Raw genomic sequence first — 27,371 nt, forward strand, 5'->3', positions numbered from 1 at the left:
GTATATGCAGCTTGTGTGATTCTATACAAAGATTAAAAATTGGCTGCGAGAAAGAAAGAATTCGCCTATAACAGTAGAGATGATATTCCCCCATCGAATTTCCAGAGTTCAATCGCGTTAATACGACAATGAATAAGCACTTTTTGAAAGTAGTGTTAATTATATGTTTATTTTACCTCAGAACTTAGACTTCATCACAAATTCTCACTCCCAGACCTTTAAACCGGTTTGATTAATGGGTTTTGATAATGTGCAGTTTAACCTTAAACTTTGAGTTGTGTTCGTTTCCTAAATATTCACCATCAACTTAGTTATTGTAAATGCAACCTTAAACAATATTATCACAGGCAGGTTGAGACAAGTTATTAACGTAATATATAACATCTTATTGCAGTGCAGTACAGTGTAGTGTTGATTAAGTTCCTGTCACCAATGTCAGTTCGGGCAAGATTTTTATGTATGACTTGTGATAAGTATTGTCTGATTTTATTTTCATTTCCAGTTTTAGATACATGGCTTTTGGAAAGCCCGTCATCTTATTTCTTCCCCTTTGCTTCCTGCAAAGTGTGTTGGCAGCCACTAGAGGGGAGGAGACAGCTGGTCCTTTCAATTACTACACCATTGAGATAGACGAGGGAGAGGACGTAGCCAGAGACGTGGCTAAAAGGAATGGTTTAGAGTACGTCCTACCGGTCAGTGCAACTGTTTTAAATATTGTATAACACTTAAAAGATTATTTATTTATTTATTTTCAGTGCTATTGTGATAATTATTTGCAACAGAAGGGTTTTTCATAGTTAGCAGTGCAGCCAAAGCCTCTGCTGTGAAAAGAGACATTGAGGGTGAAGAATGATACTTATACAGTTTATGTTATTTAAACAAAAATAGCAGGTTTCAAGTGTAAGTTATTTTTGCATGTCTTCAGCTGTTTTTAATTTCTAAGTCAAGGTATTTCACTACTACTCTCAAGAATTCGACCAGTACGCTGGAAATTGCAAGTTATTTAATAGAATGTGAATGCAGTTTGAAATGAATTTGTCCTTTTAAAAAAAATACATGTGAAACCAGCTTGGTTGATTCCCCTGAAGATAAATCCGTGATGCTGCTTTAAGTGCTTGGGGAAATGGTGACAGTTATTGAAATGCAGTTCATGTTTTACACGGCCATAGCATAGAGCTTATATTCTTAATAAAATGAAACAGCTGCCTGGTATTTTTTCCTGTTTGTTATTTTGAGAAGTTGAAGTTATGAATAGGAAGAAAATAATTCATACATTTCAAGGGCTTATGCCTCTTTTATAGGTTTTTAAGTCTTTGATAAGTGACTGTACAATCATGTGATCTTATTTGCCTGCAACTTTGATTTTTTTTCACCTTTTGTGGACTATAACTTAATGACAAAAAACATTAATTCAGTTTATGCTTATACTTAAAAATCCTTGAACAATTAGATATTGACTGGAGGTAAATGTTATTGATATTTCATTATTAAAATCTAAATTATTAAATTAAGTTGTCAGTTTTTACCTGTATAAATGCTGTCATCAAATCTTGGTATACCTGATTTTATTACTTAAGGCAAGAAATGCCACAACTAGTTAACCTATTTTTGGACACAGAGAGTTCAAACTGTATTGGTTATTTCACTGTGTCATTTCTGCCCCTAGAAGGTTAACATGCGATACAAAAATCTAGCTGCAAGCTGATAGGAATAACTCTTTGTGTTGCTAATTATCCCACTGCATAATTATTAATAATCACGAGTGGGAACAGGAAATAAGCAGACACCAAATAGTTGAGAATCCTATGATTCTGACAGGAAGCTAGCCTGCATTAATAAAATGAGCCTGTGCCATTATCACAGTAGATAGAAGTGTTCCTTGTTAAGGATCATTTATTAACTGAGATCATCTTTTAGTTCGCCTTGGGGTAATGACTAATGTCAATGGCAAATTTCACAGTTGTCTAGAGAAATGAATTAAATTTGCAATAAAAAGCCCTTTGGCTTGTTGTACATGTTCATTTATTGGAGTAGTTGAACTAGAAGATCTGTAAGGCAACCAAGAACATCGGCTTAATTTTCCTTATGTATAATAGTGACCTTTTAGCTTTGTATTGGAACAATACATATTACAAGCTGGTGAATGGAATCTAAAGCACAATCCAGCAATGGCACCAGATGTGGAGTTCCAGAAATATGTAGTATACAGTCTTGCACTAATACATTACATTTTTAAGTTTTTCTCAGGGGAAAAGTATTACAGTTTTGAAGCAACAGGGATCTTGCTTTTTGCTACATGATAATGACTAGTCATTGCTTAATTTTATTAAAGTGTCATAAACATTTCAATATTTGGGTTTGTTTGTAAAGTTGAACAAATCTCTAATGTATACAGCATTTAATTGGTAATTTGGAATTTAGCTGCACTAAAACTGCTGTAGTGAAAATCTGGTTTGTTATATCACAGTCCATTATGTTATAATTCTTTAAAAATTGTTTTTGAATCTCGGTGTTAGACAAGTAGGCATTTCCAATACTTTCAATTGTATGGATAGTAAAAGCAGAATGTGCACTTGCTGAACAACAGCTCCAGTTTACTTAATTATTTCCAGTCCTTTTGGATCCAGGCTGAAGCATATTTAGTTTGTCAATAGTTGTCGTGATTAGATCAGGATTTATAACTACATCAGCAATTTAGAATACTTAGATTTATTCAGTCAATCTACAGAATCTCTGAATGTAAGATAGTCAAAACTTTCCATTTGGAATAAAGTGGACAGTAATCTATTACCAGAAAGCGCTTATGAATGAAACATCAGTCTTTTTAACATGCATTAAACTGAGATTTGTGAATGAGGCAATGGATGAACTGCATTCAGTGCATTGACTGATAATTATAATTGAAGCAAATGATGGACTTGTATCAAGATTAAATGTTTATGCAGTGCCTAGACTGGAAATTCCACAAAATGAGACCGAATGCAAGGTTCTTGATACATTGGAGTTTTAAAATGAGTGTTTTTCTTAGATCGGGAATGAAGAAAATAGCAGCTAACCAGTACAAGAACAGTAATTAATGGAAGTTTTACTAATAAGATACCATGATCGCTGATAGTTTTATGCTACACTGGAAATGTAGTTTTGTTGTTATGGCAGTCATTTTAAGTGAGACTAATGAGAAATAATTTTGTATACTTGAGCTATTAATCTTACTCTTAAATAAACATATTTTGCCCACTACACAACAAATAATTAGAAAAAGTTCATGTCTCAGTCTGAACAATTAGCATAAAGGTCATTAAATCCTCAAAGCATAATGATGGTCTTTTCCCCACAGCGGAATAACAGAACTCAAGTTTAGCAAGGTCAAAGAGCAGATTCAGTCTAAAATTTCACACTGCCTCAGTAGGCTTTCACCAGGTGGAGAGTTTGTCTGACTGTTCTTTTCCATGTTTTATCTTATGCGCTTGTCAATTACTCTCACAGTACATGTTTTATGCAAAAGTTATTTTTTAAGCAATGAAAACTAATCACTCAAAAATACAGGATAGATGAGCTCAATGAGAAAATATAGGAGTAACATTTACATTTCTGAGAAACTTGATGGGTTTCATGTCTATGATGGATTGTATCTGAAACTATAGGAGAAGTTAACGTAATTGGCACTGTGCTGATCTACATCACCAGACATTTGAAATTCACCAATCTGACTTCTACTGAGTAACAAATTTCAATTTAGTACAAGTAAGAGAGTAGATAACATGAAAGTCTTTAAGAGATAATGAGAAACTAAAATTGGAGTTAAATAAGTAAAGTTTTATATGGCCTGTGCAGTATTTATTGCACCGAAACAATAGGTACCTGTGTAGTGAAATTTATATGCAGATGTGGTAGGTATTACGGATTGCTGTAGTGATTGATTTCTCCCCTCCCCAATGTATGTGAATGTTGAACATTCTTTAATGTAAGGTAATCCCAAACAGCATTGAATTACCCAATTACTTTAAACAATTAGCACAGTAAGAAAACAAATTACCATAGGGCTACAATCATTTCAATAATGGAATGCATAAAAGTACAATTCTTAACGTTGATTTGAAAGGAAAAGACATTCTAAAATGCCACACACATGTAATGTCCTCAATTAATTATCATGCAGTTATTGTTGCTGAATCTTATTAGTCTAGTTTAAAATTGAACATCCGATCTTTGTTATAGAATTGGCTTGTTTTTTTTCTCAATTCTGAGAATCATCAGAAACGACGTAGGAAAGTTGTACCAAAAGCAAAGATATGGAACATGTTTGAGCATTGCTGCCTCTCTGTTTTGCTTTGAATTATAATGTATGAGGTTATCTATTCTGAATTATTAATCAGTTACAAGTATAAATAATTAACTAACCAACAAATAATGGGACAGCCCATTAATCAGTCTGTTTATTTGTTTACATCCCAAAAAAATCTGAGTCACAACACTAGTACCAGTGAAGTCTGCCACTCTTCACTACAGCTCAACACTTAGCATGAAAGAAAATCTTTAATGCTTGGTTTGTAAAATATCACAACTGTTAAGATCATGGCATGTCTTTTTCTCTAAAAATGAGGGAATCTCGGTTAATATTGCATTTTTTTAACATTTCCTCCATTTCCAGAACAGAATTGGTGTTATGGCTTTGGCAAGGGATGATAGATGTAACTTAGAGTGGGAAGTGTTGTACATTTCAGATTTTAAACTATTGAAATACATTTAAAGGCATTAATAATACAAATATTCTTTCCACTGCTCAATGACTTCAGTTTTTAAAAAATGTTTAATGTCAGATGCAACGCAGAAGAGAATGAGTTAAACTTAGCTTACATTTTATTAATTTCAGTAAAATAAAATTAGGGTATTTGCTACTGTTAACTATAAGGTTTACAAACCAGTCACTACATTAAAGTGATTGTCCTCTTCTATTATTTTGGTATTAGTCATTTGGTCCTTTTATATTTTTCCTTCCCTTTGAATGTACTGTCTCTTTCAGGTCTTATTGACCCACAGATCCCACCACCTCCCTGTTCTTTAAGCAAAATATGAGAGTACCCAGTCAGAAAATGGCAGTTTTTTTTTCAAACAGGGTGTGCTTCACAATCTGAAGTTATTGCCACCTGAAATCCATCTAGGAGCAGTCTTCAACATATGTCATTAAAATTGTGAATCCTGTTTGTTTTCTCCCTTTTATTAGCTTATAGAACTGATACTGTATCCCACAATTGCTACTTTTCTAACAGTACAAATTTGATCAATGGAATTAAAGAGCGGGTAAGAACTCCAGCTAGAATATCGTGTATAGTTCTGGAATCCACGTTATAGGAGGGATGTAATTTCACCGGAGAGGGTGCAGAAGAGATTTGCCAGGATGTTACCTGGCTGGAGAAATTTATACATGAAGAGAGATTGGATAGACTGGGGCTTGTTTTCTTTGGAGCAGAGGAGACTGGTGGTGGGGTAACACGATTGAGATGTATAATTTTGAGGGGCATGTACTGGGTAGACAGGAAGAATCTTTTCCCTTTGGTGGAAAGACCAATGAGCAGGAGGTTTTGTGCAAACCTGAGGAAAATTCTTTTCACCCTGAGGGTAGTGGGTATCTGGAACTCAGTACCTGTACCTGTGGTAGAGACAGACAGCCTCAACTTTTCAGAAGTATTTGGATGCACACATATGATGTCAAGGCATACAATGTTACAGGCCAAGAGTTGGAAAATGGGATTAGAATGGTTAGGTGGTTGTGTTTGACTGTGTGGACTTGATGGGCTGAATGGCCTTTTCCTGCACTGTGGAACTCTGATTATGGTTTTGACTATAAAGTAACAGAGGGGAAAGGTAAGGCAATATTGTATGATGGAGAATTGTGGTTCAATTCACTTGTTCTGTGATAGGACAAGTGGACCATGGAGTGCCGACCTGGAGCAGACCTGTCTTGTATTTCTCCTCTACCGCCACCTTCTCCTTCGCTACTCACTGGATACCTACTGGCATGGGTTATGTCTTCATGACAGTGAGATTGTGGTCCGCTGCATCTTGCGTGTGACACATGGTGCACGAGAAATACTCCAAAGAAGCCATGTAGCAAATTCCCTGAGTAATTTCTCAGAGGCTTTCTCAAGCAACGCAACTGCCTTCGTAATAACATATTGTGTGACGGCATGATTGTGCCAACATGCGTGTTTGCCCATGTGTTGCATGCTGCAGTCATGAGTCAGGTCGTCGGTGAATAGTCCTCTTTTGCCCATTTGCCATCCTTTGGCTTCTTGGGGTTGGCACAGCAGTCTACTACAGAATGAAATCATCATTCTGCTGCCAGAAGATTAGGAATTGATATGATGGTCCCGATGACCAGAATGTAATCATTTGACTGAGTAGAAAAGAATCATTGCAGTTGCGGTACAAATCTGCTTTGTGGTGGTTGAATTTACATGCAGTATGTTGCAGTAACAGTCACACCAAACCAATCTCAATAATATGGAGATTTTCAGCCACGGTGAAGCTTCATGACCACTGCCTGTTTCTTTATCGAAAGAGTGAAATAGGTATAAAGTAATAGGCGTATGGCACAGGGACAGATACTTTGGTCAAATTTGCCCATGCCAATTGGACATCCCAATCTGCACAGTTTTGTTCTCATACGACACATTAGCCACAGAGAGAAAGGAGGTCAACCAGAGTAACTCCCGAGAAAACATGATAGTCTTGCAGAAAGAAAGGGAAAAACCGGGCCTGTGTTCTGAGTTTGAAAGAGTAAATGGTGATTTAATTGCAATTTGCAGATGTAAGTAGGAGATAACCCCTGGCTGGAGGAAGATCCAAACCAGGGGGTGCAATGACAGAATACGGGGTAGGCCATTTTAAGACCAAAATGCCAATGAAGTTCTTCACTTGGAGGTTACTGAATCTTTTTGATTTTTTTTTACCTCTCACTCAGCACATTCAAGACAGAAATTTCTATGCAAAAAAAAATCAATGAAATGTTCTTACAAAGTTGGGGTTATGTTCAAGATAATCATGACTTTAAGTGAAGCATTGGTTTACATTAAAGCCAGAATCAGGTTCTTCAGGACAATTTTTGTTCTGGAAATGCGAATGTAGGATTTGAGTTACTGTGCCATTTGTGGACGTTTCCATTTGAACTAACTCTCAAATCAAAACTGAAAGTTTCAGAGAAGAAAGCAGGCTTCTAGTTTGCAGAAAATTCTTTAAAGAAATTTATAATACAGGAGAGGTACTAGGCATTTCTCTCTAATGAGAAAGCAGGCCTATGATCCAGTAGGACTGTAGTGACTTTACCTTTAGTGCTAGTACTTGTGCAGGAACAGTGCAACTTATAAAAATATTGTAGAGTAAAAGACTAAGCCCCCAAAAGCTCCTCTATTCTAGTGCTTGTACAACTAGCAGCGTTTTTGTTTCAGCAGAGAGGCTCAAACAACATATTCAACTCTCCTAGCATACGGTGTGTCCGGCTTCTCTCTTGTACAACAGTATCTGGCGAAGTGCAATATGTTGGCGATGCCACCTGTGTGTCTGGAAGCTACCCGATGTGAGCAAATTTGTGTATGCAGGTCTGCCTGCAACAGAGATGTGATTTAAATGAGTACTGCCTTTGTGAAACTAGGACACATCCTCACAAAAAGGAAGTGAACTGCTCACTGAACATCTAGGATCGGGCCTTATCCGAGAGCCCTCCATTGCCACTCTGCTCAGGCAGCTTAGCCATTTGTGTTGCATCTGCTCATTTCCCCATCGTGTTGCAGGACAAGGGAGAACAGGGACTATAAAACATTTTGAAGGCCAAACAGTTGAAGTAGATCCCTTAAAATGAGAATCATAGCTGTCAACACGTGCCACATCATTCATTGTTGACTTTGGCTTTAAGTGATAGTACAAACCTCCTTGCCATTCTGCCAATGTAGCAACTGCCAGGGAAATTAATTCAGCAGCTAAAGTGAAAGTGGTTTCCAAGTTTGGAGAAAGTTCCTTGAAATTGGAAAATAGCAAATTAATTCCTTTATTCAGGAAGGGAGCGAGTCAGAAAGCAAGAAACTAGGCAGTCCCAATTAGCTTAACTTCTGTCAGAGGAAAAATGTTAGAAACTATTATTAAATGTGTTACAGTAGGGGTCCTAGAATGAAAAATTCAAAAAAAAGCAAAGCTGATATAGTTTTATGAACCAATTTATAGGAGTTTCCTTTTAAGGAGGAAACCAGTGCTGCGGATAAAGTGGATGGACTGTATGCGGATTTCCAGAAGGCATTTGATATGGATCCACATCAAAGACTTTATTAGAAAAAGTGCTCACAGTGTGGGTGATAACTTATTGATATGAGTGGGAGTTAGCTGACAGGTAACAGGAGGGGCTTATATGTATCATTTTCTAGTTGACAAAATGAAACGAGCAGTATGCCACAGGGTTCAGAGCTGGGGTCTCAATGTTACATTGTTATTTTATGATTTAAATAAATTGGATGAGTTTGCAAAATATATGATTGTTAAATTTGCTAAAGTGACAAAGATAAATCGGAAGTTGAATTCTGAACATGACATTAGGAGGCTAAGTGAGTGGGCAAATATCTTACAAATGGAATATAACGTGGAGTAATGTGAAGTTGTACATTTTGACAGGAAGAATAATAACAAAACATATCGGCTCAATGATGAGATGATGCAGAGGGATCTGGGTGTCCTTTTGAATGAATTGCTAAATGTTATGATACAGTCACAACAAGTAATTAAAGTGTATAGATTATTATAGTTTATTGTGAGGGGGTTAGAAAATAAAAATGGGTGCTTATGCTTCTGTTATGTAAGACATTGGTGAAAACATACCTGGAATACTTTGTATGGTATTGATTTTCCTTATTTAAGTTAGGATTTGATTGTATTGGAAGCTCAGAGATTGATTGAACTGAAACCTGGAATGAGCAGGCTGTCTTGTGAAGAAAGTTGGGATAGTCTAAGCTTGTATCTGCCAGCATTTAAGAGTAGGAGGCAACTAGTTTTAATCTTGTCAAGACCCCCCAGGATCTTATGATGTGGATTTGGAGAGGATTTTCCTTTGTGGGAGAATTTAGATCTCCGGCTCACTGTTTAAAAATGAGCTACTCATTTAAAATGGAGATGAAGAGAATTATGTTTTGAGGGTCACGAGACTTTCGAATTTTTTTCTTGAAAAGGTGGTGGGGCGACAGTTCTTCTGAGCTAAGATCTATCAAATGATCCATCAAAGGAGTGTTATTTAGTAACATCATAACTCAATCCCTTGAATGGCATGGAAGTGTTACAAGTATTCCTTGTTTTAATTTTGTCTTTTATTTTGTTTCTCAATTACTACATTTAATATTAGGATTAAGTATTTGTTTTTGCTTTTTATTTGATTATGGCAAGAAATTATTTTTGACTTTTGAAATGGTTTCTCAGTATAGAAATAACAACTTTACTCAGCATTTGTTCTTTTAGAAGTCTGATGTTTTTATAAATGTAAATCCCGCACAATGGGAACATAGGAGCAACAGCAGGCCAGTCAACTCATCGAGCTTGCCCCACCACTTATAATCTTGGCCGATCAAACAGTTTGAAGGACCCCATCTCATAACTATGTGAGCCATCGGTAATCTGAAATCTCCCAGTCTCGAGTTAATACTCAAGATTAATCTTCATAACCCTCAGGTAGGGAATTCCAAAGGTTCACAATCCTCTAAGTTTCAATTAGATCACCTCTGAATCTTTTACGTTCTAAAGCATACAGATCAGTTTGCCCGATTTTCTCATCACACGGCAGTTGTTGTGAACCTTTGTTGCAATCCCCTCATTGGCAATAATGTCTTCCCTAAGATAAGGGGTCCAAAATTCTGTGCAGTCTAATCAAGCTCCCATCTAATTGAAGCATGACTTCGCTACCTCATTACTCAAATTCTCTTATGATGAAGGCTAACACTCCATTAGCCTTTGTCATAGTTTGCTACATCTCTGTCTTCCAATGATTTACTGAAATCAATTAGTACATCTACACTTTCCAGTCTGTTAGCATTTAGGAAATATTCTCACATCTATGTCTTCTACCAATGTTCTCATGTTTTGCCGCATTATATTTCATCTGTCATGTTCATGCCTAGTCACTAAGCCTGTCTAAATCTTACTGAAGCCACTTTACACATTCCTCATGACATGCATCCACAATATGGAAATATCACATTGGGTTCCCATATCCAAATTGTTGCTTATACATCATGAAAAGCTGAAGACGACCACTTATCTTTATGGTAAGTGACTAGTCACAGTCAACCAGTGCGAGGATGACCCATTTATTCTTGCTTTCTACTTTCTGTCTAATAGCCAATCATTAATCCATGCCAGGACGTGCTTTAGTTTTTCTAATCGGCCTCCTGAGGGGGATTTTATCAAAGCCTTCTGAAAATCCAAGGACACAAAGTCGATCAGCTCTCCTTTATCAATTTTATCAGTCACATTTTCAAAACAATCCAAATTTTTCAAACACTATTTCTAATTTGCAAATCCATGTTGACTGCTCAATCAGATCATTATCATCCAAGCATTTCTTTATCCCATCCTTTATAGAGTCACAAAACTCAGTGGAACTTATTGCTAGTATGAAGACACGACTTCATCTCAACGAGCATCAGCTAATAGTCATGCCTACCACTCTGTCATGAACAGATACATCTGTGACAGCTAGATTTGTGAAGACCAAGTTCCCTTTTTTTCTCTCCTCCTCGGCTCTGTCAGCACCTGCTGTGGTCCAGCCTAACAGATATAACCTGAAGGTCTCAGCCAGCTGAATATGACTGATTTGCTCTTGGTGATGAAAGTTGAAGTATCATCAGTTAAAACACATACTTTATTCTTGTTGGCTCAGTGCTACTTCTGAATGGTGTTCAACATGATAGAATGCTTATTCACTAGCAGAAGAGGACGGTAGATTGCAAACTGTGTAGCATTTCCTTGCTCATGATTGACCTGATGTGACGATACTTCATGGAGTGTGGAATCAATACTTGTATGCCCAGAGCCATATCCTCCTAATTGGCTATCATTGTGCTGCCACCTTTTCTGGGCCTGTGTTTACATTGGGAGAGGACATCCCAAGAGATGGTGATGAAGTGGTCTAGAATATTGTCTGATAGTCATACTCGCAGAACCATCTTTATATCAGGCTGTTGATTACCAGTTTGTGTGCTGGCTCTTCAGATCTTGGCATTGAAGCCGGGTATTTGTGAGGAGGATTTTGTACAGTCAATTGAGTAGGGTGTCTTTGTCGTTGTCTGTGCACCTGCTGAATGGTTCACCCAGTGTTCTTTTCCTCTCATAAAAATCAAAATTCAGTTCTGAGGGTCACCAGACCCGAAACGTTAACTCTGATCTTTTTTCTTCACAGATGCTGCCAGAACTGCAGAGCTTTTCCAGCAACCTCTGTTTTTGTTTCTTTTTCTCTAACGTCTCTGTAGCATTTCAAAATAATGAGTAACTTGATAGGATGTTTCAGAAGCCAGTTAAAAGTCAATGGTATTGCTATGGGTATAAAGTCACATGTGGCAAGACTGTCAGGGTGAGAGATTTCCTTCCCTGAAGAACGTTAATGGGCTAGGTTTTATGCAATTGAGTAGTTTCGTGATCATCATCACTATTGTGTTATGTCTCACCAGGATATGTGTTCCTTTAAAAAGACATGCCCAAGATACAATGATAGCGTAGCATTTGACCCGAGGATATAAAGGCCTCATTTACCATCTTAGTGGGATCACTTGAAGCATGAGATGCGACTGAAAGCATCAGTGCTGTTCACATGTAATCTAATAGTTTAATATTAGGTTCAGATAATGATGTGCCTGAAAACACCACCCCCGCCACAACCGCCCAAAGAGGATCCGCCTCGTCCTCACACACCACCCCACCAACCTCTGGAAACTCTCTCCGTGACTCCCTTGTTTGCTCCACACTGCCCTCCAACCCCAGCACACCTGGCACCTTCCCCTGCAACCGCAGGAAATGCTACACTTGCCCCCACACCACCTCCCTCACCCCTATCCCAGGCCCCAAGATGACTTTCCATATTAAGCAGAGGTTCACCTGCACATCTGCCAATGTGGTATACTGTATCCATTGTACCTGCTGTGGCTTCCTCTACATTGGAGAAACCAAGCAGAGGCTTGGGGACCGCTTTGCAGAACACCTCCGCTCAGTTCGCAACAAACAACTGCACCTCCCAGTTGCAAACCATTTCCACTCCCCCTCTCATTCTTTAGACGACATGTCCATCATGGGCCTCCTGCAGTGCCACAATGATGCCACCCGAAGGTTGCAGGAACAGCAACTCATATTCCGATTGGGAACCCTGCAGCCCAATGGTATCAATGTGGACTTCACCAGCTTCAAAATCTCCCCTTCCCCCACTGCACCACACAACCAGCCCAGCTCTTCCCCTCCCCCCACTGCATCCCAAGACCAGTCCAACCTGTCTCTGCCTCCCTAACCTGTTCTTCCTCTCACCCATCCCTTCCTCCCACCCCAAGTCACACCTCCATTTCCTACCTACTAACCTCATCCCACCTCCTTGACCTGTCCGTCTTCCCTGGACTGACCTATCCCCTCCCTACCTCCCCACCCGTACTCTCCTCTCCACCTATCTTCTTTTCTCTCCATCTTCAGTCCGCCTCCCCCTCTCTCCCTATTTATTCCAGAACCCTCACCCCATCCCCCTCTCTGATGAAGGGTCTAGGCCCGAAACGTCAGCTTTTGTGCTCCTGAGCTGCTGCTTGGCCTGCTGTGTTCATGCAGCTTCACACTTTATTATCTTGCCTGAAAATTATGTTCACTCGATGTTTGTCTATAATATCCAGGCATTTAATACAGTTAGCTGATTCAAGATCATGATATCCACATCTAATATCTTATGTTTCAACAGATAACATAAGTACTATTGCATCAGGTAAAATATCCTGCTGGAGGCAAGACCAACATCAATTACTGAGACAAGCTTTTTATTACAGATTTATTAAGTTAATTGTATTTCAATTCTTCAGCTCCCATAATGGGATTTGAACTCGCATTTTCAGTTCCTTGGTCCAAGCCTCTGGATGACTAGCCCAGTAATATTATCACTGCGCTACCATCTTTTGGAGACAATGCAAACCATGTCAATTCACTCAGACCCAGCATATTCATTCCAGAGTGGTTTTGGTCACTGGTTAATAGAATTCAGGCCTGAGTGCCAAATTTTTGACTTCTGCATTTTCTGTGTCCACTTTGTTAACTCTCTAGCTGATGCGATTTTCATACCATCTTGGTAATCAGCAGTCAGAATGTTGTTCAATTAATAATTTAGGTGAAATATAGAAAAGACATTGAAATCAAGATTTCAATTTCAACTTTATCAGTTTTTCATATGGAGAAAAAGATACTTTGTCAGTAACAACAGAATGAAAATGTTACTAATCAGAATTATATCTATTGTTGATGATGTGAATTGGAATAAAGACTGTAAATGCTGAAAATATATGGCAGATCTGTCAGCTCTTTTAAAAGAAAACATGAAAGGAGGATTTTCCACTTGCCATGGAGGCATATACTTAGTGCTGTAGAAAAGCTGAGTACACCTTTACTGACCACTTCCATTTCTGGTAAAATGTCTATATCCAGAACATTTGTGCATTTTCCTTTTCACAGATATTGGTGGGATTGATATACATTTTCTATTTTTAATCATTCTGGTGTATAGTATGTGCTGTTTATGATTAAAATAAAACTCAGTTTCTCAAATCACTTACCATGTGAGTGAATGGCATGACAATCCCATTGTATTAAAATAACAAACTGCTGATTGTAAAGTTGCGGACTAATTTTTCTATTGTTTAACTTACAAGAAGCAATGGAATGTGCCTCACACATGAGGAGAAATGGTGCCTCTGGTCATAAAAGCACTTTAATATTTGTCTGTGCACTGACCAAGATTGTTAATTACATTTTGCAGAAGCATTAACTTGAGTTTAAATGTACCAGTTGGTCTCAGGATAATGATTTTGAGAAAAGCATATTCAGCTTCCCAACTTGAGCTGTGATTACAGGCTGATAATATGGCACTTGTTTCCATTATAGGTTGTAGCTTGCTCTATTTTCTTCCTTCTGAGTAGGTGTTTGGGATCTGCTGGCTGACAGAATCGGCACTGCAGACTTACACTGATCTCATTAACTGCCCAGCTTTTCAAGCCAGTGAATAAATCCGGGTTAAAGTCTCACCTGCCATGTCTAAACACAACTTAAATAAACTGTTCAGACTCTTGTGTAGTGTCAGTAGCCCTTCATCTGGACCAGAAGGTCCAGGTTCAAGTCTCACTACCCAGGATCTATGTCATAACATGTTTGAACAGGTTGATGAAAGTAGTTATAGCATTCGTTTGTGAAACTTGGGGAGTTACATGTCTACAGGAATGATTACCGTGTCAAAAACTTCAAAATTTACAAACATACAATGTTATTCTAATTACAAGCTATCTGAATTTTAATACATTTGCAGACATTTTTGTATCCCAAAATAGTTTATTTTAAATGTCTAAAATATTATAACGTCTGATTAAAATACCACAAAATGTCAGAAGATACCAAGGAGATGATTAATCGACTGATACTGCTGATTTTGGTACACCTAACTGAGCATAGCTAGGGAGAAATCTTTCGGCATCTTGTGGGTTAGCAGGGCACCAGTTGCAGATCTTTACCATTTTCTAATAATCGTAGCTGAATGTGCACTGCAATTTAGAATGCCTCTGCTAATGAATAGCAAAGTTACCACTGCCCACAGCTTTTCCCTAGTCACAACTGTAATATCAGTTAATGTGTTTCTCAAATGTAAACAGAAAGAGTGATTGATTCTTTATTCATTGAGGCTAGAAGTTTGATCGCTTTTTCTACTGAATACCATGACACTGCTATTGAAGTTACTATCTGGTGCATTTTTCTATGTATCAATAGTTAATGCTGCCACAGGCTTTATTAGAAATTCTTCCAGTTGTGTTCAAGATGTGAATTCAAGTTGTACCTAACTTGTGTATAATGCTGTCGGGTATATGGGCAGGAAATTTAATGGAAGACCTGCATGGTTATTGAGGGGTAGCAATAATTGTGGAAAACCTTGCAAGGTCCATATTTGTTAGAGGTAACAAAGTGTGGAGCTGCAGATCACTGTATGCCAGGCAGCATCAGAGGAACAGGAGAAAGCTGACGTTTCAGGTCTGAAGAAGAGTCACTGTCATTGAACTGGGTAGGTTCTTGACAAAGTTCCATGGAAGAGATTAGCATGTAAACTCAAAGCTCGTGGGATTGGGCATTGCATGTTTAGAGGGATAGAAAACTGGCCAACAGGAAACAAAGAGTAGGAATAAATGGGTCTGCTGAGTGGGAGGCAATAAACTAGTGGGGTATTGCAGGAATTGGTACAAGGACTACAGCTATTCACCATGTATATTAATGGTTTAGATGAGGGAGTTAAATGTATTATCTCCAAATTTGCAGATGATACCAAGCTGGTTGGGAGAGTGAGCTGTGAGGAAGATGCAGGGATACTTCTGTGTGATTTGGACAAGCTGAGTGAGTGGCAGATGCCCTATAGTGTAGACAAATGTGAGGTTTATCCACGTTGGTCGCAATAAACAGAAAAACAGGCTATTACCTGGTTATAAATTGATGGGGGAAATATACAATGAGACCTGGCTGTCTCCATATACCAGCCACTGGTGGTTAGCACGTGGGTGCAGAAAGTGATGAAGACAAATGGTATGTTTGCCTTCAGAGCGAGAAAATTCGAATGCAGGAGGAGGGATGTCATCCTGCAGTTGTATAGAATTTTGGTCAGAATATTCCATAAACGTGTAAAAACTAGGAGCAGGAGTAGGCAATTTAGCCTCTCGAGCCTGCCTCGCTGTTTGATATGATGAATCTTACTTTGGATTCCATTCTACTTTTCTGACAGATCTCCATAACCCTTCAATGCTAATTAAAAATCCATCTATTTTCTTGTCAAATTTACTAAATATCCCAGCATCTACTGTGGCCTGGGAAAGTGGATTCAACAGATTCCCAACCCTTTTGAGAGAAGTAATTTCTCCTCATTTTTCTTTTAAATGTGCTACTACCCCTAGCCCTGAAACTATGACTCAATGTTTTAGATTGCCCCACGTGAGAAAATATCCTCCCTGTGGCTACTTGGCCAATTTATTCTAGTATATTTTATACCACAATTAGATCCCATGTCATTCTTCTAAACTTCACGAGTATAGGTCTGAACTGCTCAATATCTCTTCATATTCAATCTAGCTAACCTCATGTGTGTTGCCTCAAATGTAACTACATCTCTTCTCAAGTAAGGGGACCAAAATTACATGCAGTACTGTAGCTGCAGTCTCACTAATGCCTCGTACAGTTGCTGCAACACTTTCCTACTTTTATACTTGATTCCTTGAGCAATAAATGCCAATATTCGATTTGCCTGCCTTATTACCAGCTGTTCCAGTTTTCTTTTAGTTTTCTGCAATTCATTGCACAAGGTCACCCAGATCCCTCTGCAAAGTATCTGTTCAATTCATCTACGATTTACTTATAATCCATTATTAATTCCCTCGACACTCCCTTACTAGAGGGAAAATGCACTGTTCATTTCATTTTGTTAAATGCCTGGAAATCTTCCTATCTATCTTGTCCTTCTGGTCAGCATTTTTTTTCATACTGTAATTTCTATCTCCTTATTAATAAGTTGGTCTAGCTTCTTTATATTCTGTCCAATCTTCTGACTGGTCATACCTCTAATTAAAATCATACTCTTTTTCTTTTAAACCTAAAATACTGTTTAACATCATTAGTTAACCATGAGTGTCCTTCCCTTGGAATCTTGCTTTCTTACTAGACTGTCCCTTTTCTGGTTACTCTGACATATCTCTTTAAATTTCTGCCAACGTATCGCTTTGAAACAATCCTGTGTCCAAATTTCCAAGTTCACTTTAACCAGCTTTATCTTCATGCCTGTAACTGCCTTAATTTTCCCAAAACGTTCGCCTTAAATTTAAGATAACAAGGTGTAGAGCTGAATAAACACAACAGGAAGGCTGACGTTACGGGCCTAGACCCTTCTTCAGAAATCTTTACTCTTAGATTTACTCTTTTCTTCATTAAACGAAATATGATATGATCAGTTCTAAGGAAGGCACCTTCACTGTTAGCTTATTAGTTAATCCTGTCTCGTTGCACGTTACCAGATTGAGTAAAGACTGCTTTGTGGTTAGTGCTAGAATATGTATCTCCAAGAAATTGTCCCAGAAAACACACTGAATTTATCTTCCAGCTCCCTTTGCCAATCTATATGTATCACAATACTTTTCTCTTATTTCCCCCTTTGCTAGGGAGTTTCTGAAAAGGAATTAAATTAGATGGACCATCTAACATTGTCACTTCTACTACCTTAGTCAATGTCGAAGCCTGTCAACCCTGTGAAGTCCTCCTTACTGACATCTGGGGGCCAGTGCCATTGGGTGAGCGGTCTCTCAGGCTAGGCGAGCAACAGCCTGACACAGCCATACTCACAGAATCATATCGTCCAGAAAGGTCTGAGGCGTTTAGACACCATCTCCACCCTGGGGATGGTATATCCCACTCGCAAAGCAAAGGTAGCAGCACAGTGAAATATAGTCAGGAGGGGGTTACCCCAACATTGACTTGGGACTGCATGAAATTTCATTGCATCAGGTTAAAATATGGGCAAAGAAACTTCCTAATTGCCGCTTACATTTCTTGCTTCAGCTGATCAATCGGTACTTCTCCATGTTGAGTACCACTTGGAGGAATTAATGAGGGTGGTGAGGGTGCAGAATATATTCTGGTTGGGGATCTTTAATATCCATCAAGACTAACTCAGCAGCTGCTAAATGGGCTGGCAGAGTCCTAAAGGACATTTGCTGCTCGGCTGAATCTGCTGCAGGTGGTAAAGTGAGTGACCACAAACTGGTGTTGTGGAGACAAACTTTACGTTGAGAATAGCCTCTGTTATGTTGCCTGTCATTTACAATGGTAAATGGGACAGACTCTGAACAGATCGATCAAGTCAAGACTGAGCATCAGTGAGGGATGGTAGGCAGCAGCACACTATATTCAACCACAATGGAGTTTCATGGCCTGGCACATCCCCCCACTCTATCATTACTATCAGGGCAGGGAATCGACTCAGTCAATGGGAAGTGCAGGAGGGCATGCCAGGAGCAGCATCAGAAATGTAAATAAGGTGTTGACCTGGTGCAACTATAAAACAGGACAACTTTCATGCCAAACAACATGACCAGCAAGTGTTAGACAGAATTAAGTCCTTGAGAAGATAGTGAGTTACTTGCGAATATTCATGCAGCCAATTTGGTGTAGATTGGTCTACAGTGCTGTTCAGGAGTGGATTCGTGGAATCCAACCCAGTGATGTATTCCAAGTTAGGATGGTGAGTGGCTTGCGGGGGAACTTGGGGTAGTGTCCCCAGTTTTCTGCTCTCCTGGTCTTTCTAAATGGAAGCGGTTGTGGGTTGTGAAGATACTGTTGAAGGAGCTTTGGTGAATTTCTTTAGTGCATCTTGTAGATAGCACACGCTGCTGCTATTGAGTCAGTGGTGGAGGAAGTGAATGTTTGTGTAATCAAGCAAGATTCTTTGTCCTGGATGGTGTGAAGCTTCCCTGAATGTTGTTGGAGCTGCACCTTTCCAGGCAAGGTGGGCGGAGCAAGTATTCTATCACAGTCCTGACTTTTGCCTTGTAGATGGTGCACAGACTTTAGGAAATCAGGAACTGAGTTACTTGCTGCGAGATTCCTGCATTCTCACCTAATCTTGTAGACATGGGATGGTCCGTGTCTCTGCCTTGCCTTTTTGCACAAAATAACCTTATTTAGAACCTACAGCCTCACAGTGTTTCTGCCTTGATTTGCCTTTTAGTGCTGACAGAAAGTAAGACAGCTTGTCATGCTTGCCAGCAATGATTTAGTCATGTGGGTGGACACATTGCTATATTGCACTCTACTGCTTCAAAGTCACACAACTTACAAACACAGCGTGTTTACTTTGTGCTTCAACCAAATGCCTATGTCTCAATGTCTAAGGGGAGTTGTCTTTGCTCAAATCTGGGGGGATTGTTGTCAGTCAGGGAGTACCAGTCCGCTAAGTTAAGGACATTGATGTCAGTCTAGACACTGAGATGTGGTCATTCAGATGCTAGAGGTGATTGGGGTCATGGGGTTAGTATCGTTATAGTTTTTAAAGTGGGTCACACTCAATCCTGCAGGTCCAATGTGACCATCAGGAGAGTAGCAGTAAGTTAGTTAGGGATCTGCTCAAAGACCCGCCTGGGATCTGATTGCTCACCAGTTGGAGCTGTCTTTCCAATGGATCACTAGGATGAGCCGCAGCCAGTTCTGGGAATCAGTTCACTGAAGGTCAAGATGGGGCTGTCGGGAGCCACTGTGTTTTGGGGACATCAGTTGTGGGGATTAGAGAAAGCATGTTCTGCTGCAGAAAGGCTAATAATTGTGAAGGGGGCCAATGCAGCATGTAAGGGTGGGAGACAGAAGAGCTTTGGAGGACATAGGATAATGGAGCAGGTGGAAAGTGTCAACAGTTACTCCTGCTCTGGCCTGGGTATGAGAGGGGAGCAGTTCAGCATATAACTATGTTTGCCATAACTATATTGTATGCCTAGGCCTCATGGGCTAATGTAGGAGGATGAGCAATTAAGCAAGAGAGTTCAGTGATGGCATGGTATAGATCAAAGCCAATGGGGCTGACAGGGAGGCCAGGAGAAATGGAAACTAAAGATCTGAGGGGTCATGCAGATTGACAGACTGAGCCTACAACTTACACTGTGAAACACTACCAGATAAAAATCCAGGCCAAATGAAATTGTGACTATCTCATTCAATATTAAAAATTGATCCTAGTAGTGGCAGTGAAGCACAAGTAATCTCAAGCGAGCTCTAAAGTTCTACATTCGTTCCACAATTTTCTATCATCTTCTGAAGTTTCAGTAGCCTATGCATGGCTTAGGAGCTGCTCACTGCTCATTTCACGCCTTGGATTATAAAATGTCCACCCAGTTATTGTCTATACAGTGCTACTTTTTTTGGGAACTCTGGGGGTTAAACATCATGGGAGACGTTCTCAATCTTGCTGGTCACGTGAATATTCCACAGTAGCGTGTCAAATAGCTTGAGCAGTATACATCTGAATCAGGTCCAGGTGGATGCACCTCTCCTGTGGTTGTTGGAGGTCACTTTGTCCCAACATTTGGAGGATGCTGTTTAAATGTCATTTTTGTGTGCTGTGATTACTCACATGACTGAGGAGCTGCCCTAATGCTGTCGTTGTCCACGTAGGCTCACGGAATCAGCCCCAAAGCATCCAGCCTCAGCTACTATTGCTTCTGTTTAAAAGATTTAAAATTTAAAATTCAATTTCAATGATGCTTGTCAGAACATCTATCTGCAGTGTAATATAATACCTTCTTGCACTGGGTCCATAAAATGTCCCAGCCACATTAGATTCCAGTTCCAGTTTGGGAGTATGTTACAATGCAGTACAGTATATAGAGAAGATGCTGTTTCATTCTTGAGGATAATGGAGGATAGTGAGGATCTGAGAGAGCCCACAACATTGCATCAAATAGGAAAATAAGGATGTTCGACAGAATCAACAAACCTTTTCCTTCTACAGGAGAGTAACGTTGGCAAAAGCAGTCCAGAAAGGAATTTTTTACGAACTTTTCCCAGTGGAACAAAGTTATGTGAAGTGGTGTTTCACTGTAGGTATTTGGATGCTGCTGAGACCAGCATCCTGTGTTTAATGCCAACTGTACGGGATCTTGTATGCTTTTCCTGTCTGTTCATAAAAGTTAAGCTGTTGAGCTGATAGAAGCCTTCACAATATTTGACGCTCCCTCACTCAGTCATGACTATGTGTTATGCTGGTATGGATGCTATGGAAAGAATAGCAGTCCCTCTGACAGGATTAGAATGTTAGATAGCAGTAACGATAACTTGCTTCTATCACCTCATTCTTGTTGCAGCTCAGAGGATAGTCACTGACAAAATTGATGAAAAGCAGATGTACTTAAACATTGTGTATTTAGAGTGAGGTGTCACCTGTATCACCTTTGTGCCCTCAAAGATTTTTCTTTGTCCTTCCCCTCCTATGATGTCTAGATACAGCCCTGGAATCTGTGGCTGGGATGTAGGTAGTATACTCTGTACTAGAACCTGTTGGCCTTGGAGATTTGGTAGATGACACTGGGAGCGGGGGTTGTGACTTGAAAGTTTAGATGTGCTCAGAGCATCTTAGCCTGATGTACACTCATTTTCCTTTGGCACAAGCTCCTTCAGCATTGGGAATTGTAAATTGTAGGCAGGGTACAGATGGAAGGACTGAGCACCTATGGAGTGTCCTGGTGGGAGGGCAGAGAGGGGAGCTATATGCGGTTCCTTTCCGGCTGGCTGTCTGTATGCACCTTTTGAGGAAGAGGCAACTGAAATGAGATCAATGTCCATCATCCTTTTGTTACTTAGTATTAAGGGCTGAGCATCAATGAATAGAATACAGTGGTGGCAGCAGCCAGACAACACGCTGTCCTCTGTGAAGATATTCTTTGGATGTTGTTGGTGAATGCAGAAAACACAAGACGAAAAGAGTTTCGAAATAGGGTTAGAAGCTTAAGAATATATTTATAGTGGTGGGAATAGGAGACCAACACAGTGGCTTACAATGAATCTTCCTCAGTTGATGGGATGTGGACCTGTTTTCTCCTGTGACATCAAGAATTTTTTTTGTATGGGGTAAGGAAGCAAATATTGCACAAGCCAAAACATGGCAAGTCAGCTGCTCTCTGCCTGTGTCTCGATTTTACTGCAGACTGCTTTCTCTTGAGATATGACAAAGGGAGAGATTAAATTAGATGTAAATATCTGACAGCTGCAAATGCTGATGGATGAAAGCTGGTGAGGTATTTTGAGAGAGAGAGAGAGAGAGAGACAGTAGGAAGCACACAAGATAGGGAGGGCTAGTAATTTGGGAGAATGAGGTGGATTGAAGAAAGATGCTGCATACAGTGTTGAGCTTGGTAGATCTTGTGGCAGTGTGAGGTAGCAGCAGGAAGATGTACCACCCACCCTTGCAGAGTACAGGTCATTAATCATTATCTTGCATTTCTGAGTGCTGCTCAAAACCGTGCACTCTGCATTGATCTGGGTGGCAACTTCAGACCAGGTTGACCAGGTCTAGTGGCCTTGTCCTGTTTTTCGGGTTCTGAGGAATGAGGATGGCTCCCTTCTCCAGGCCCCGTGCACCAGGATCTTCAACCCCTATCAGCAAATTGGAAGGGGGAGAAGGTGCCAACTTGTGTCCATCAGCTGTTTCCGAGGTAGTCATTCTCATGCTAAACCATGAAGGGTTTAACTTGGTGGACAGCTGGAGCATGGTGCTGGCAGCACAAATCTCAAAAGGTTCCAGTAGCAGTAGGTACTTTTACCATTGAGATAAATATGGTGTGAACTTAGTGCCATAGAGCTGTGGTATGTACGTAAAATGATCAGAGAGTTGCGTGAGAGCCCACAGAGGGAAACCTTCCATGAAACTCCCCAGAACTGACATATAGCGAATTTTTGCCAAAATTCAGCCCCATAAACAAATTCATGCAGAACGATTTTCATTCAAATGGTAATAGATATGTGGAATAAGTTGCTTAGAAAGCCACTGCATGACAAGTGATGATGTACAGAAGAAGAAAGAAGATAGAAATATTACAAAAAGTAGGACTCAAAAAATGAGTGAAGCTATTAGTTACAGGTCTTTTCCTGTTTCTAAAACTTCTTGGCTGCTTATGATAATATAATGTCACTACAACTGACTTGAAAATAAGTTTTGCTTTATTCATTCAGTGTATGAATGTAACTGACAAGGACAGAATGTATTTCGTATCTATAATAGCCTTTAAATTGATGTTGAGCTGTCACCTTGGATGATTGCATTGTAGGTGATTTAGGTATGGGTTCAGGAGTCCTAGACCAAGGGGAATCAATCGATGTAATATATTTGATTTTTCAAAAGGCATTCAGTAAGATATCACACGTTAGGCTGGTCAAGAAGATAAGTTGATGATCGTGGGATTGTACATTAGCATAAGAGAGGATCAGCTAACGAACAAGATAGATTTGGGATAAGGGGGACTTTTTCAGGATAACATTTTATAATTGGTTGAATACCACAGGAATCATTGCCAGGGCCACAATTATTTGCCATGTATGTTCGCAGCTTGTATTGTGGATAACACAAAAATGAGTCGGAAGGTAGGTGGTGAAGGTAAGAGTCTGGAGGTTTGTAGGTAGGATAAGCCCATGGGCAAAATCGTGGCCGATGGAATATAAGTAGAAAAATGTGAAGTTATGCACTTTGGCAGGAAGAATGAAGGTGCTGAATATTATTTAGCTGGAGAAGGATTGCAGAAAGTTGCAACACAGAGGGATTTGAGGGGTCCTCTGGCATGAATCTCAAAAAACTAGTATGCAAGTTCACTGGGTAATTGGGAAGGCACATTGAATGTAGGTCTTTATTTCAAAAAGAGTGGAATATAAAAATAATGAAGATGTGCTAAGACTGTACAGGGCACTGGTTAGACTGCACCTAGAATACTGTGAACAGTTTTAGTCCCCATTAGCTAAAGAAAGATATACTGGCTTTGAAGGCAGTGCAGAGAAGGTTCACTAGATTGATCCTGGATATGAAGGTTTTTTAAAAAACATGAAGAAGTTGAGCTGATTGGTCATGTACTCGTTAAAGTATAGAAGAATGAGTGGCAACGGTAGTAATGTATGCAAGATTCTCAGGGGACTTGACAGGGTAGATGCAGAGAGGTTGATTCCCCTTGCTGGAATGTTTAGGACTAGGGGGCATAATTTCAGAACAAGGGGCTACTCAATTAAAATAGAGATAAGGAGGAATTTCTTAATTTAAGGAGCTGAATCTTTGGAATTCTTTACAGATGGTTTTATAGGTGGGTCACTAAATATTATTTAGATTGAGATAAATAGACACAATTTTTTACTCGGTGAGGGAGTTGAGGGTTAGGGGCTAGTGGTGGGAAAGTGGTGGTGAGGATTACCAGATCAGTCATGATCTCATTGAAGCTTGTGCGCTCCTGAGATGCTGCTTGGCCTGCTGTGTTCATCCAGCTTCACACTTTGTTATCTATGATCTCATTGATTGGCAGGATAGACTTTATGGGCTGAGTGGCTTACTTCTGCTCCTATACCTTATGATTTCAAGCTACACTCTGTCGTTTGTGGAGGGACTCAAAGTTTGACTGGAGAACACTGGAGGGATAGTGATATTGTTCCCAAGCCTGGTTTATATTTAATGTCGAGGATGCTATTCCCCTGCAGTCGTTGCGCTTTTTCTTCCTAAGTGGTCAAGGTTGCAGGCTTTGAAGTGCAAAAACAAAAGGGAGTTGCATATCACATCTACATGATCAGTACAACCAAGCAGGCTGCCTTATCCTGGATGCTGCTTAGTTTCTATTGTTGGAGCTGTACTTCTCTAAGTAGCCAGAAAGTATTCAATCATATCCCTGACTGATAGAAAATGGGCAATGTTTGGGCAACCGGTCTTTCCCCAGAAATGCTATACCGTGACCTCCCAGAAAACTCACTATTTTTGTGGCTACTCTCATTCAGTTTTTGCTCAGAAGTAAGCCAAAGACTGTTGATTGTGGGTATTCAATAACAGTGTTGTTGCATGTCAAGGGAAGATGGGTAGATTCTCGCATTACAAATAGTCCTTGACAGGCACTTGTTGGTGCAACTTCTCACTTGCCACTTGGACAATAGTTACACTTCGGCTACCAAGTCTAGCTGCATGAGTCTCTGAGGAGTTGGAGATTATCCAATCATTTGTCAACATCCCAATCTCTGGTGTAATGATGGAAGGAAGGTTGTTGAAGACGTAAGTGATCATGGTTCAGCCTAAGACACTACCCCAACTAATTTTTTCCCATGATGCTCCTGAGGCAGAGTTGATTGTACAGTGGCTCAGCGGTTAGCCCTGTTGCCTCAAAGTGCCAGGAACCCAGGTTCAATTCTATCCCTGAATGCCCATCTGTGTGGAGATTACTCATTCTCCTCATGTCCGCGTGGGTTTTCTCCAGTGCTCCAGTTCTCCCTCCCAGTCGAAAGATGTACAAGTTAGGTGGATTGGCCATACTAAATTGCCCATAATGTCTAGGGATGTGTAGGCAAGGTGGATTAGCCATTGGAAATGTAGGGTTACAGGGATGGCATAGGGATAAATGGGATGTTCTTCGGAGGGTCACTGTGGACTCGATGGGCAAAATGGCCCACTTCCACACTGTAGGGATTCTCTGATTAGCCTTCACCAAGTAAAGCCATCTTCCTTTTGTGCCAGATGGACCTCTAGCCAATGGAGAGTTTTCCTCTTGATTAATATTGACTTAAATTCTGTGAAGCTCTTTAATGTCATACTTGGTCAGATGTGATAGCATCTATATTTGGAATTCAGTTCTTTTGTCTCATTTTGGATGACTGCTATTTTGAGATTCAGAGCAGAGTGGCCCTGGGGAACCCAAAGCAAGCATTGCTGAGTAATTGCTGAGTTGACAACAGTATATCTCACTTTGATTTTAAAGTAGACTGATAGGTAGTAATTGGCTAGTTTGGATTTGTTCTGCATTTTTTTTTGAGGACACCTGGGCAATTTCCACATAGCTTCTACAGTGGCATTCAACATAATTAATCTTTCAATTCCTGGTATAATGCCTCTGTTACAATTTTCGATGGCATGGAATTTCATTACAGCAATTATCTTCTTAACCGAATTTCACATATACCATACATTCATGTGTGTATCAGTTTTAATTGTCATTAATGACTATACAAATCATGAATATTTTCTAATCTAATTGGTTCTGAAAAGTCAAAAATTGTTTCTGAACAATGCATAATCAAGCAATTATAAGTTTACACTCAATGATAAAGGGACACATGTAATTACTTTTCTGAGATTAGTGCAACTGTGTCATTCACGGCTTTGAAAGCAGGCAAATAATTTGTCATTCTGAATACTCACAATCAAAAGATTTAAATGTTTAGTGAAAGAACCAATTCAAATTCAGTTGTCTTGATGAAGAATACAGCTCTGGAAATGACTGATACAGAGAAGGAGAAGCATTGCTTCAGTCTTGCCTCAACTGACTTTAAAATAGATGACAAACTGTGCTATGGCATTTCCCTCCCTAAATTTGGAAGCAGAAAGAAAAATCCTCAGATTACATCCTGCAGCTCCTGTGAGTTACGTACAGGAAAGTATTGACTTTAATTGCTTTGGGAGTATGTTGATTGCGTGTCTTTTTGACAGCAGGAAATTGAAGGCTGGGTAGACCTGAAACAGGTCTGTAACTCCAAAGTGGAAAATGAAAATTTTCTTCTCAAAGGAAAAGTTAATTTGGTTCATCTTCTCCTTGATTGAAGTTTGTTCATAGTAGTAATAGATTCTATGGTAATTTGCATTCTTGAATTTATACAGTTTAATTCCAAGAATAATCCTGAGATTCAAGCCTTGTACCTATTGAAATGTTCTCTGTAATGACCAACAGCTTCTATTTTTGATAATCCGAATACTATTTTACAACAGTAAAAAGAACACAAATACTGATATCTATACTTGTATTAAAAGGTTATGTTACAGGTTACAAAGTACAACAAAGTTACATACACTGACAACTAAATTTGCCAGCTCAAATTTCCTTCCACAACCTTTTGACTTGTACTCTAAAACTCAAAATCGGATACTAATCAGAATTGGGAAGATTAATTTTTTTTGTCCGATTCCTGTTTCAAAGATACATACAAGGATCATGATTTCTTGGATCTTCCACTTAGTTCCAGCAAGGTTTTCAATTCAACTCTCCTTCAACTGTCCCACAATTGTAGTCTTTGAGTTCAACGCAGGTATTGCTGATCATTTAACTATGAAGCCTTTGTATGTTAAATTTTCTTTCTCTTTCTGCTCAACTTGGTTGTCCTAGAAGTTTGATTCACTGTTGGTACAATCCTTCTGCTAAAAAGAGGTTTGAACTCTTTCAGCACACAGAATATTAACTGCACTCTACTTGAAAGACTTACTTCTGCAACAAGGCCGTTTCTAAACCAAAAATCCAGCTTTAGACCATAGCCATACCCACAATCTATTTACCCCTATAATTAACTTTTTAAACAATAGAAAGGATTATCCCCAAGGCAACCTGGTCATA

The 27,371-nt window shown here is 39.5% G+C and overlaps 1 protein-coding gene across 1 annotated transcript in view; it reads left to right on the forward strand.

Moving 5' to 3' along the window:
- The window catches only part of LOC125453120 (PC3-like endoprotease variant B), a 1,374,573-nt gene that overhangs the window by 99,538 nt on the left and 1,247,664 nt on the right, over positions 1-27,371 (forward strand). The window contains exon 2 of the mRNA XM_048532258.1: positions 503-692. Within this exon, the coding sequence (XP_048388215.1) occupies positions 513-692 (180 nt within the window). The 5' untranslated portion in view covers positions 503-512. The remainder of the gene's footprint in view (positions 1-502; positions 693-27,371) is intronic.

This window comes from Stegostoma tigrinum, chromosome 6 (genome assembly GCF_030684315.1).
Source record: "Stegostoma tigrinum isolate sSteTig4 chromosome 6, sSteTig4.hap1, whole genome shotgun sequence".
NCBI classification, from domain to species: Eukaryota; Metazoa; Chordata; class Chondrichthyes; order Orectolobiformes; family Stegostomatidae; genus Stegostoma; species Stegostoma tigrinum.